Source organism: Phocoena sinus, chromosome X, assembly GCF_008692025.1.
Source record: "Phocoena sinus isolate mPhoSin1 chromosome X, mPhoSin1.pri, whole genome shotgun sequence".
Taxonomy (NCBI): Eukaryota; Metazoa; Chordata; class Mammalia; order Artiodactyla; family Phocoenidae; genus Phocoena; species Phocoena sinus.
In genome coordinates this window covers 15,978,599-15,991,783 of record NC_045784.1, presented here as the reverse complement: position 1 = coordinate 15,991,783, position 13,185 = coordinate 15,978,599, and the positions used below count along the sequence as shown (strand labels likewise).

At 43.7% G+C, this 13,185-nt stretch overlaps 1 protein-coding gene across 2 annotated transcripts in view; it reads left to right on the top strand.

The window, feature by feature from the left end:
- Positions 1-13,185, top strand: part of ADGRG2 (adhesion G protein-coupled receptor G2) — a 113,668-nt gene that overhangs the window by 79,195 nt on the left and 21,288 nt on the right. The window contains exons 10-15 of one of the 2 annotated variants that reach the window (XM_032620767.1): positions 217-272; positions 2,990-3,029; positions 3,503-3,540; positions 5,185-5,279; positions 5,831-5,897; positions 9,995-10,386. In XM_032620767.1, coding sequence (XP_032476658.1) covers positions 217-272; positions 2,990-3,029; positions 3,503-3,540; positions 5,185-5,279; positions 5,831-5,897; positions 9,995-10,386 — 688 coding nt within the window. Of the gene's footprint in view, positions 1-213; positions 273-2,989; positions 3,030-3,502; positions 3,541-5,184; positions 5,280-5,830; positions 5,898-9,994; positions 10,387-13,185 lie in introns of both variants that reach the window. The other variant, XM_032620766.1, reaches the window with a different exon arrangement.

Below are 13,185 nucleotides of genomic sequence, written 5' to 3'. Positions count from 1 at the left end.
AGAATCTTTTTTTAAAGAAAACATAAAAACAAAAACTGACTCAGCCGATATATATTTGGTCGTTTGCTAGACAATATTCCATGCCGTTAGGAATCACAGTCTTTGGGGTGTAGTTCTTTGGGCGCCCAACAAAACTGAAGAACAGCTCCTTCTTAGAAAGTGTTATAAAACAAAACAATATTTGTTGTATTCTTAATGATTTTGTGCTTCTAGCAGGATCAAGTTATGGCTAATGGCACCTCAACTGGAATCCTGTCTCTAAGGGAATTGAAGTGAGTAATCAATCTGCTGTTTGATTTAAAACTTAAAAGACATCAACTATGGAAAGACACTTGCTGCGCTATCTATACTTTTGGAAACTGAGAATAGGAAAGAGACAGACCCCAGAGGTCATGAGGAATTGGTTCTTGAGATCTTTGCAAACTAACCGTAGTCGCCTGTCTTCAACTAATATCCCTGTGAGGCTGTTCTCTTTGATGCTATCGAATTATGTAAGAGTGTCACCAAACCAGATTCGTTTTGCCCAATGCACAGCAAGCCAAAACACTGAGAAGCCAAGGTTTGCAGCAAAGAGAAGGGTTTATTCCCAAGGCAGCCACATGAGGAGAACAAGTCTCAGATCTGCCTCCCCAAAGGCCAGGGACTTGGGGTATTTATGAGGTAAAGAATAAAGTGGCAGGGCAGTCTGAGGCTGGGGAGCGTGGGGACCATGGGGAAAGGTGATTGGAAAAAGGTGGGTAATCTTTGTTCTGTGCAGGTGTTACTAAGCTACAGACCTCTGCATGTTCCAAAATGGAGGCGCTTAGCACCATCTGAGGGTGGAGTTTTCAGCCCTCTGATGCCAAGGACATCGGACACTCGCGCATGCCCAGTTGGAGGGTCAGGGGTCCTATCCCATCTTAACCAGTTTAGCTAGAACTAGATACAGCTGACTCCAAGTTCCTGGAAAACAACTCGGGAAAACATCTTATTGTTTAGGCTACATGCTGCTTGGAGGACATGCAGGTCTTAAAAGGACTTTGATTAGTGAAGGCAGGTTATAGGCGAAATGGATTTGACTAATAATCACCCACGGTTTCAAGAGCTCCATTTGAAATGGTATTTGGGTTTTAATATGATTTGGTAGCCAGCCAGGTTGAAATAAGAGTTCAAGGTAGGACTCCATGTATACCATTTACTCATGCTTTCATGAGGCATTGATCATTCAAAAGTCAGAGAGAGGTCTTTGTTAAGTAGACCTCAGTTTACAAGGGTAAGCACAGATAGTAAGAAATGCATTACAAATAAATGCTCCTAGTTAGACAATAGGTCAAAATGTCGGCCAGCAGACAGTCGCACCTTGACTGTCACAGGTGAAATTCATCCACTCTCAACCTTGCTATTATCTTTCAAAAGAGATTTTCGTAAACTATTGAACCAAATCCAGAAGCTCTGAGGAGTATCTGTGATGACACTGAAGAGAAAAACTTTTCCAAGGTATCAATAAAAAGAAAACACATGTGATAGGAAACATGTTTTTAAACTCACAAGTTCGTAAATAGAACACAACCTAGCATACTTGTAAGTAATTCATTTTAATTGCTAGACTTGAAATATAGATGAGTTCATTTAAAGCCACCAAGCACTTGTTGAACACCTACTGTGTGCTAGGCACTGGGGATACAAATGGGGATAAACCCAACTCTCTGAGATGGAAAACTGGGTCTAGAGCAGTGGTTCTCAACCCTGACTGTATATTAAAATCACCTGGGGAGCTTTTAAAACGCCTGCTATCCAGGCACGCTCCATAACAATTAAATCGGTATTTGGGGCCTGAGTTGCAGGCGTTGGTGTTTTTGAAAACTCCCTAGGTGGTTCCAGCGCGAGGCCAGTTTTGAGAAGCAGGAATCTAGAGTCTGATGGGAAAGTAGCAGGAAGCAAACAAATGATAACAATACAGTATAATCCCTGCAATGAAGGTGACACGTACAGGCTACCAAAGGATGTTCTGAGTGTCTGAATATAGAGTAGGCAGAGTAGTTGGACATGACTGGAGTCGCCAGGGAAACTCCAGAAAGAAGGTGGCCTCTGAGCACAGTTCTGCAGGAGCAGCTCCTGCCAGCTTGAAAAGCTAGCTGACTGCTGTTGCCACGATACTTCTCTTCTCTCCAGACCTTCCCTGGAGCCCAGAACTATTGCCCAGTCCTTAGAGCAGGATTTCTCAGCCTCAGCACTGTTGACATTTGGGGCCTGATCATTCTTTGTTATGTGGGGCTGTGCTGAGCATTGTAGGATGTGTAACAGATCCCTGGCCTCTACCCACTAGATGCAGGGAGCACCCTGCCGCCAATTGTGACAATCAAAAATGTCTCCAGATATTGCCAGATGTCCCTGGGTGGGGGGGCAGAGTCACCCCAGTTGAGAATCGCTGCCTTCACGTGAGTTCTTTAACTAGATTTCTTTCATCCCAAGTTCATGTGAAGCTCTGCCACATTGAAGAAATAAAACTGTTGTTGGAGTGGGACTGGAGGAGAGGAATGAGGGAAATTCCTAAAGAGGAGTTGTGAGGAGGGGAAGGCAGGGCTGGGGAGTGCTAGAGGGCAGGTGGGGTCAGTTGGAGAGAGAATGAGTAAGAAATCAGAGACAGACCCCAGGGTGAGTGGCTGGCCCCTCTCAGAAATTTTGCTTCCGGCCAGCTCTTCCTCTGGCCCTTTGCCAGAAGCAGCTGCCTGGGGGTTGCAGTAGCCTAATGAAATAAGATTGTTCAACCATAATTTATATCTTGCCGTTGGCTAGAACTGATACAGCTTCTGTCTGGTTAGTTTCCCTTGTCATGTAAATAATGAATTTTTCCCACCTAGGAATCTCTTGTTATACCCAGTATTTCTTCAGAGTGAGCACTGCAAGCAATAAATACCATATGCTTAATTTAATTGCTAAAAATCTAACTTGTTTTGAACTTAACATCACCAATGGTCTCCTTCATATCAATTTCTCATTTTATTAACAGACGATCAGAACTCAACAAAACCCTGCAAACTTTAAGTGAGGTAATCATAGTACATCCTGTATTTGTTTATAATTATTGTTATTATTTGGGGGAGAGCATGGAGTTCTGTACTCCTGAGGAGATACGTATTCAAATTACCCCAAATCTGTCATGTATAAGAATGAATGGGCTAGTTCCATTACTCCAAAAATCAGAACTAGGCTCAATGGATGGACATTACAAGGGGGTAGATTTTCCTGTAAGTAAAACCAAGTTTCTTAAAACCAGGGCTCCAGGAGAATGAGCTCCCTTGTGTGGTAATGAGTTTCCTGACACTAGAGGTATCCAAGTAGAGCCTGTATTGGCCTGAATAGCTTTGATCATATGTCATTAATCTGGTAGGAATGTGAATTGGATGATTCCTAGGGGTTCTTGTGGTTTTAAGATTCTGTGATGCTGTGATTAGTCCTGGGTCATCTTGCCTGAAATTTTCAACTGTCAAACTAACATGGATATTTTTTTCTTTTGTTTCAGACTTATTTTATAGTGTGTGCTACAGCAGAGGCCCAAAGGTCAGTCATTTTTAATACTTTTATATAAATAACCTTATTTCGCTAGTCATGAGAAATAAAGTACAAGGAGTCTTAGGGTGCAAATTCAAAAGCATTCCTCTAAAATAAATACACACTAGTGACATTTTGGATATATAATTTTTTATTCTTCCAAACACATATCACTGTCATATCCATATTCTCATTTCTTTATGAAGCACAGAGGGGTGGGTGATGTTGGGCCATTTGCCTCTGGTTCTATGAAGCTAAGGGTCATCAGTTCCCTTAGCCCCATAAGGCCACCAATAGGAACAACAAATGGCTCCCAGTGGTCCAGTCAGGGTGAAGGCCATACAGAGAAGAAGGAACATAATATGGAGCTAGGAGAGAAAAGGAGAGAGGGGGAAGGAAAAGATAGGAAAGAAAGAGAAAAGAAGAAAATAAATAGTGTGTGTAAGGGTCGGGACTCCCCTGGTGGCGCAGTGGTTAAGGATCCACCTTGCAGTGCAGGGCACACGGGTTCGAGCCCTGGTCTGGGAAGATCCCACATGCCGCGGAGCAACTAAGCCCGTGAGCCACAACTACTGAGCCTGCACTCTAGAGCCCGTGAGCCACAACTACTGAGCCTGTGCTCTGGAGCCTGTGAGCCACAACTACTGAAGCCCACACGCCTAGAGCCCGTGCTCTGCAAAAAGAGAAGCCATCACAGTGAGAACCCGGCACACCGCAACGAAGAGTAGCCCCCGCTCTCCGCAGCTAGAGAAAGCCCGCGTGCAGCAACAAAGACCCAGTGCAGCCAAAAAGAAAGAAAGAAAGAAAGAAATTTATTTAAAAAAAAAAAAAAGTGTGTGCAAGGATGAATCAGAGATTGTCTGACAGCTATTTGAGGTTACACAGATTATCATTTGAAATTATGTCCATTGGCTGTCCTGGCTGCATAAGCCAATGGCTTTTAGGTCGATAATCTCACTACGCGAATCTTGAGCATTCTGTGAGAGTAAAAGTCCTAGAAAATAACAGTTTCTACTCATCAGGCGGTTCATTGGTACAAATAAAGGCAAGTCTTCCGTGAAATTGTAGATCGGATTCCTATTCACTGTATGTATTTAGTTATTTCACTTTTCATTATTTGCAACATTAAACCAAGACGAAAGTAAAAAAGAAACAAAATGTCTTAAATTCCTGGTTATCTGATGACCTGAATTGAACTGCCAGAAAGATTTTGGATTTAAGAGACCTTGCTATTCATCTAGGCTGGTATGTGAAAGGGCTCTCCTGATGGAAACGCAAATGCCTCCAGACACCGGGTGGTGTGGGTGGGTGGTAAGACTGTAGATGTCAGGACGCTTGTCTTTGCAACCAGGTTTCACCCCTGTACGTTCATGATGCGGGCAGGCAAAACGACTCAGCAGCTGTGTGTGGTCAGAGGGTCTCTGGTTTGCAGTCCCTGTGAATGTAAACCTCTATAAATTCTTCATCCTAGAAAGTCTTTGGGGTAAAGTTCAGCCCTTGATAGGTGGGTGTTTACAAGCTTATTGGGGTGACATTGCAAGTTGACAGTGTCAGTGCCCCCTTTCCTCAGTCTAAGCTTGAAAAAGCAATTACAAATATGTAGGTAGGTTTCCAGTTTCGTAACACTCTGGTTATATGTATTTCTCTTTATAGCACATTAAATTGTACATTCACAATAAAACTGCATAAGACAATGAACATATGTGCTGTGATGGCTGCTTTGCAAACAGTAAAGATTCGACCGATGGGTAAGTTGTCTCCATCTTTATTGCTGTGTTCATTTTCACATGACTTTGATGTGTTCTTTTCAAAATTGAAAATACAATGAATAAATTTACATATGTCACAGCTTTCTGTTTTGACTCTTTTGTCCTTGGGCAATTTTTAAGGAGCTCTAAAAGGTGATTTTTCCTGCTTTCTCGGTAAAGTTTCAGTATGCTGTATCGGAAATCATGATAAAACAAACCCTACTGAGAGGGGGAATTCTATTTGGAGTGCTCGATCGATTGCTGCTGGGATATATTTACTCCTGAATTTCTCTTAGGAGTTGCTGAAGAGCGATTGATACTGTGTGCATATAACCCCAAATTATTCACTCAATAGATATTTTTGAGCACCTACTATTTATATATAATTGTCAGTATAATGGAATCCAATTTATTTTATCACCTGTTTTAGACTAATGCTCTTCAAAATCCCATCAGTGTAAGAACTGTTATACTTGACGGAGCTGAGCTTCTACCTTGCCTTATTCTTGACCAATGCATTTTCTTCTTTCTTTTCTTTTTGTTTCCTGCAGAACAGTGCTGCTGTTCTGTCAGGATCCCCTGCCCTTCCTCCCTGGAAGAGTTAGAAAAACTGCAGTGGTATGTAGCAAATATGCTGACCCTTTTCCTAATAATAATAATACTTAATCGCCATGCTGGCTAAGGAATTTGAAATTTTGACGGTGAAGAAGGGCTTTCAAGTTTAGGGAAAAAGCACACTTTTCTTTTGTATGAAGTTTCCTTCACTTTAAACCAATGGTTTGCAATCTTGGTTGCACATTAGAATCACCTGGGGAGCATTGACAATATTCTGACTTCCCACAGCCTCACCAACTGAATGTGTCCTCATACTGAAAAATTTTTCCAGTGTGGTAGATGAGGAATGGTGTCTTAGTGTTATTTGTACTTCTTGTATTAAAACTGTTTGAACATTTTCTTTTCATATATGTGGGGCCATTTTTTGTATTTTTGTGAATTGTGTGTTCATATCTTTTTCCCGCTAGATATTTAATCAGTTTTTAAGAGTAATTTAGATATTTCTATATTGTGGATATTAGCCCTTTGTCTGTGGTATATGTCGCAAATATTTTCTCTCCAATTTGTCAGTTATCTTTTGACTTTGTTTGTGATGTTTTTGTCTTGCAAATTAAAAAATTTTTTTATGTAGTTAAATTTACCAATCTTTTATTTTATTGCTTGTGGATTTGGAGGCATTATTAGAAAGCCTTTCCCTACGCCTGGCTATAGAGGAATTTACCCTTGTGTTTTATAGTACTTGTATGGTTTCTTTTTTTGTTTGTTTTTACATTAGATCCACTTGGAATTTATTCTTATGTAGCGGGAGGTATGGGTCTAATTTAATATTCTTCCAATGTCTATCTAGTGGTCCCAGCACCATTTATTAAAAAGTCCACCTTTTGGGGCTTCCCTGGTGGCGCAGTGGTTGGGAGTCTGCCTGCCGATGCAGGGGACACGGGTTCGTGCCCCGGTCCGGGAGGATCCCACATGCCGCGGAGCAGCTGAGCCTGCGCGTCCGGAGCCAGTGCTCTGCAGCGGGAGAGGCCGCGACAGTGAGAGGCCCGCGTACAGCAAAAAAAAAAAAAAAGTCCACCTTTTCCTCAGTTACCTGAGATGCCACCTTTGTCGTATGCTAAATTTTGGTAGCTATTTGGGTTAAACTCCAAGTGTTAGTTATTAACATTGGGGGAGCCAGGTGAAGCTGGTTCAGGGACCCCGCTTTGAGTAGTGGAGTTCTAGACTGTAGAACAGTGGTTCTCAACCCTGGCTGTATGTTGGAATCATCTGGGGAGTTTTTAATTTATTTTTTTTTTATTTTTTTTTTGCGGTACGTGGGCCTCTCACTGTTGTGGCTTCTCCCGTTGCGGAGCACAGGCTCCGGACGCGCAGGCTCAGCGGCCATGGCTCACGGGCCCAGCTGCTCCGCGGCACGTGGGATCCTCCCGGACCGGGGCACGATCCCGTGTCCCCTGCATCGGCAGGCGGACTCTCAACCACTGCGCCACCAGGGAAGCCCTGGGGAGTTTTTAAAATACCAATGCTGGGAATTCCCTGGTGGTCCAGTGGTTAGGACTTGGCACTTTCATTGCTGGGGCCTGGGTTCAATCCCTGGTCAGGGAACTAAGATCCCACAAGCCACGCGGCACAGCATGTACATACATACATGCATACATACATGCATGCATACATACATACATGCGCCGATGCCTGCCTCCCACCCGCAGAGCTAGGGATGTCATTGGTCTGGGGTGCAGCCTAGGTTTCTGGATTTTTTAAAAATTAGGCTAGAATTAGATGATGGCCCAGTGTCTTTCCCATGCATTTGTTCTTAAGAACCAATTAGAAACACATGGGGCTGTTTTAGAACTGATGTGTCAAGGTCTCCCTCTGGGCGCTGGAAATACTCTATATTTTGATCCGGGTGGTGATGATAGAGGTGTATACATATTACAATTACAATTTTTATAATTCTTCAAGCTCTAAATGTAAGATTAGTACAGTTTACTGTATTAGGCTATGCCTCAGCAAAGAAGCACATTAAAATGAATATGGATGCCTGCACCCACCCCAGAGATTCTCGCTCATTTGGTTCGGGTTGGGAGCCCCGGCACTGGTGCTGAAGTGCTCCAGGGTTTCTAACGTGTAGGTGGCGTTGCCCGCCACTGCTCTGCTGCTCACCACGTACCTCACCCGGTGGGTTAAGGGCTCTGATTAGCAGAAGTGATGAGAGCAATACAGGACGACCTCTTCATGGTTGAGCCCAGCGAATGGGAGCCCCGTGCTAAGGGGTCCGGCTGCTGCAGCCCCCAGGTGATATGAAGGAAATTTAATTTACACTTCTCAAAGCACCTTTGCCACAGCTTGGCCAGATGGGTTGCCGCATTATACAATTTAGGGAATGGAGGCTCAGAGAAGTTGGGTGGATTGCCCAGAGGAGTAGTGAGAGCTGGAGCCCCAGCCAAGGCTTCGCGACTCATCGTCTTTCTACCTGGCACCCCTTTGTCCATACTGCTTCCCGAACATCAGGCCGTGGGGAGAGGCTTCTAGCTGGGTGCCTGGCCCAGACTGGGTTGAGCCAGCACTTCTTTTTATGGGTATGACTTTCCTTAGGTCTCTCAACCTGATACTCCTCCCTCCTCTAACCCAAGAGAAGCTCCAAGAATACATTCTCACTGGTGTTCTAAGTCACCATCTAAGACTGGATCCACCAGAGTCTTCCCTGGGTGATAATTTGTTGCCTTTTCCCCTGAAGACTGGTGGATTTTGTGCCAGAAGGTAGATGAGTTCTTCTCAGTCTTCCATGTCATGAAAATATATGGGCCTGGGAACCTCACCCCCACTCCAGGACCAACTGAATCAGATACTTAGGAGAAGGCCACAGAAATCTCTCTGTTTTTTTAAGAAGTCCTCTCCGTAATTCTCAGGCACAGCCAAGGTTGAGAACCACTGGGCTACAGAAACATTGAGGGTGTAGCTGATGTACAAGCTGGGGACCACCACTTTGGCCCCAGCTTGATCCATGTTTTCATTCAGCAAGCATTTCTTGTTCACATACTACGTGCTAGTTAGGACCATGGCAGGCTACAGCAGTATAAAATTGATCCAGACAGATTCCTGTGCTCATCAGTTTCACAGCAATTTATGTATTGTTGACTCCAATTCAAGATTTTCTTGAAACAAAATTCAATACGCTGAAGAAAAATAAATGGCAGTGTGATTTACCTTTCCTAGCCAGTATCACCAGCGTGCATGTGAACGACCTAAATTTGAAGTTTCTTGGAAAGGAAAAGCTTATTTGTGACCCACCAAGACCAGTACAAGAATTTGCTGGAATTAAAAATTCCATTCTACGAATTAATAATAGTGATTTCTACATATTTTTTTCTTCTATCAATCAATATGCAGAAGACTAATTGTAATTGACAGAATCATGTACTTTGGTTGCAAAAACTGTAAGAAAAATTTGAAGAACATTTTGTTGTTTCTGGTAAATTTAGAACTGCTTTTCAGTTTACGCCATACCACTTTGAAGCCATTGTTAATACTGAGTTGACACAAGAGTTAGTGGATCTATTATGGACAGACATAGTTTTGAAATGGGTGTGCTTTAGCTTCTAAGTCAAATCAGTTGTTCCAAAAATGATGAGCCAGTTTTGTCAGTGTGGATTTGAATATTAAAGGAAAATGGTATTTTGGCATTTGATTCAGTTTTTAGAAAAATTTTAAGTATGTTGGGAACAGTTTGGGCATGTGATTCCATTTTTCTTGAGAGTAAATTTTGTAAAATCAAAAAAAGCACCAAAAAAGACAGATTCCTAGTATATGGAAACTACCAGTTGGGTCGCAGGGCGTTTAATAGCTCCCCTCCGCAAGAAGCACCTGGAAATGTTACACGATCTCCTCAACTGACTGATAGAGTCAGGGAGCAGCAGTGAACAAGTGAAGCAGAACTGGGAATTCATGAAAGAGCATCCCTCCTGGCTAATTCCCCTCCCAGGGAGAAGGTGGTGGCAGTGGGCAGGGGCAGGAGACCAGTAGCAGGTCCACAGAGGATGTGCAGTGGCAGGTCCCTGGTGGAGCCATGTCACAGTGGTGGTGTCAGATGGTTGCCAGAAGAAGAGATTAGCCTCTGTAGCTCATTCGTGTCTCACGTGCATCTCTCTGACTCTTTCCTTTAGTGACGTGCAGGATCCCGTTGTGTGTCTTGCTGGTCATCCACATGGTACACCATTTTCTTCTTCCAGCAATTCCATCCCAGTTGCTCCTCAGGCCACCATTGTGTCCCAGACCTCCAGTGCCTTCTCTTTTACTGAGCCTCTAGCTCATCCATCTGTAATCCAGAGCCCTCACTCTCCAACAGGGGTGATTCCCCTTTCTCCTCCCCACCCTTCAGCTCCCGTAGCTTCCAGCCCTGCCATTGATATGCTCCCCCAGTCTGGAACTATCTCTTCCCCTGTGCCTCCAACTCATCTTTCCCACACCCTGCCACCTGTGAAATCCTTACCTCCCTCTCCCACCACGTCTGCCCCTGTGAATGTCAACACGACCAGCACACCTCCTGACAAGACGGGTAAGTACAGGGAGCAACGCTGCTCCCACGTTTGTTGTAATTCTGGTCACGTGAAACCCAGCTGCCAGCCTGCCAAATCAAAATACCTGTAATGAAACCACGTTAAGCCTTTGCTTTTGTGATGCCTACTTGATTTGGAGAGCTTTCCTTTGGGCATTCTTAGAACATAGATATGGCTGAGTTTGATTGTTTGGCCAGGAGAAATAGCTCTGAGGCAAACACAGATCTCATTTTGTCAAGATGAGTTATTTTATAGGTTTCTTTCTCCTACAAAAGGTTGTTGGGTCACTGTTTTCAACATTCTGAAGAGAAAGATTTTGAACTATTAAACACGGTAACTCCATTTAGACAGAAGACAAAAGAAAGCATTGATGTTCCTGAAAACCAGTCAGTCACAGAGTGCCAGAGCTGGGGCTGAGCCACAGTAGCCGTGAGGAGGAGAAGAGAATTCAGAAGACCTAGGGGTGGGTCTGCCCAGGCCCTCACAGGCGGTGGGATCCAGAATAAGCCATTTAGCTCCCCCTAACTTAGCCTGCTCTACCTCAAGATGGAAATAGTCTCACTATCCTCATAGGTTTGGAACCGTGGCGGACATGAGAATGCCATGGAAACTGCACGGGGCTCCCCGGACACAAAGTAGGCTTAGGGTTAAAAAGATAAAGGGAAGAGGGAAGGAAGCAGAGAGAATTCTGGTTACTCTCTGGAGTTTTAAGCCAGTGAGTAAGAAGCAGGCCTTCCTCTAGAACTTGGAGGGTGGGAGGCAAAGCCAACTTCTTGGCGACATGAGATTGGAGCTCGAGTTGTGGTCCTGCCTCCTCTACCCCGGGCAAGCATCCCCAGGAGATTTGGAGCCAAATGACTGGAGATATTTTTGAATTCCACAAGAAAGGAATGATGAAATATGATACGCCACCTCAACAAAATGTCTATTACGCGGCTGTGCATAAGAACAGCTAGACAGAAACTTGGGGCATTTTTCAAGTCTTGAGTGAAGTGAAAATAACGCGACAGTAAATAGTTTGCACACCATGTTTGTAATAGTAAGTTGTAACAGGTGGATAAAGATTAGAAGGGAATATGCAAAATAAGAAATAGGATGTTAGGTGGTGAAATTAAGAGACTTCTTTGTTAGAGGACATACAGGTGGCCAATAGGCACATGAAAAGGTGCTCATCATCGCTAATTATTAGGGAAATGCAAATCAAAACTACAGTGAGGTATCCCCTCACACCGGTCAGAATGGCCATCATTAAAAAGTCTGCAAATAATAAATGCTGGAGACGGCGTGGAGAAAAGGGAACCCTCCTACACTGTTGGTGGGGATGTAATTGGTGCAGCCACTATTGAGAACAGTATGGAGGTTCCTCAGAAAACTAAAAATAGAGTTGCCATATGATCCAGCAATCCCACTCCTGGGCATATGCAAAGACAAAACCAAAATTTGAAAAGATACATGTGCACCCCCTGTGTTCATAGCACTGTTTACAGTAGCCAAGACATGTTAACAACCTAAATGTCCATCGACAGATGAATGGATAGAGAAGATATATATATAATTTTTGGCGGTATGTGGGCCCCTCACTGTTGTGGCCTCTCCCGCCGCGGAGCACAGGCCCCGGACGCGCAGGCTCAGCGGCCATGGCCCACAGGCCCAGCCGCTCCGTGGCATGTGGGATCCTCCCAGACCAGGGCACGAACCCGTGTCCCCTGCATTGGCAGGTGGACTCTCAACCACTGCACCACCAGGGAAGCCCAAAGATATGTTTTTTATATATATGTGTTTTATACATATATATACAATGAAATATTACTCAGCTATTAAAAAGAATGAAATAGGACTTCCATGGTGGTGCAGTGGTTAAGAATCCTCCTGGTTCAATCCCTGGACTGGGAAGATCCCACATGCCGCCAAGCAACTAAGCCCATGCGCCACAACTACTGAGCCAGCGCTCTAGAGCCTGCGTGCTGCAACTACTGAGCCCGTGTGCCGCAACTACTGAAGCCCGCGTGCCCTCGAGCCCACACGCCGCAACTACTGAAGCCCACGCACTCTAGGGCCCGCGTGCCACAACTACTGAGCCCACACACAGCAACAAAGACCCAACGCAGCCAAAAAATAAATAAAAATTAAAAAACAAAAGAATGAAGTAATGCCATTTGCAGCGACGTGGATGGACCTAGAGATTATCATACTAAGCGAAGTAAGTCAGAAAGAGAAAGACAAATGCCATATGATATCATTTATATGTGGAATCTAAAATATGACACAAATGAACTTATCTACAAAACAGAAACAGACTCACAAGACATAGAGAACAGACTTGTGGTTGCCAAGGGGGAGAGGGGTAGGGGAGGGAAGGATTGGGAGTTTGGGATTAGCGGATGCAAACTAGTATATATAGAATGGATAAACGACAAGGGCCTACTATATAGCACAGGGAACTATATTCAATATCCTGTGATAAACCATAATGGAAAAGAATATGAAAAAGAATATATATATGTATAAGTGAGTCCCTTCACTGTACAGCAGAAATTAACACAACATTGTAAATCAACTCTACTTCAATAAAATTAAAAGAGAGACTTCTTTGTTGTTAGACAGGTTTATATCATTGTATCCCAATTAAAAACACTACTAAAAATCAGGCTTACAGCTGGTAGTCCAGCTGTTGATTTCATACTATTCTCCTTTCCACAAAAAGAGCTTTTAGTTACCCACATAAAGTTCTGTATTCATGCTGTAAATTAAATACATGTATATTTATGCTTATACAGATATACACTAAATACACTAAT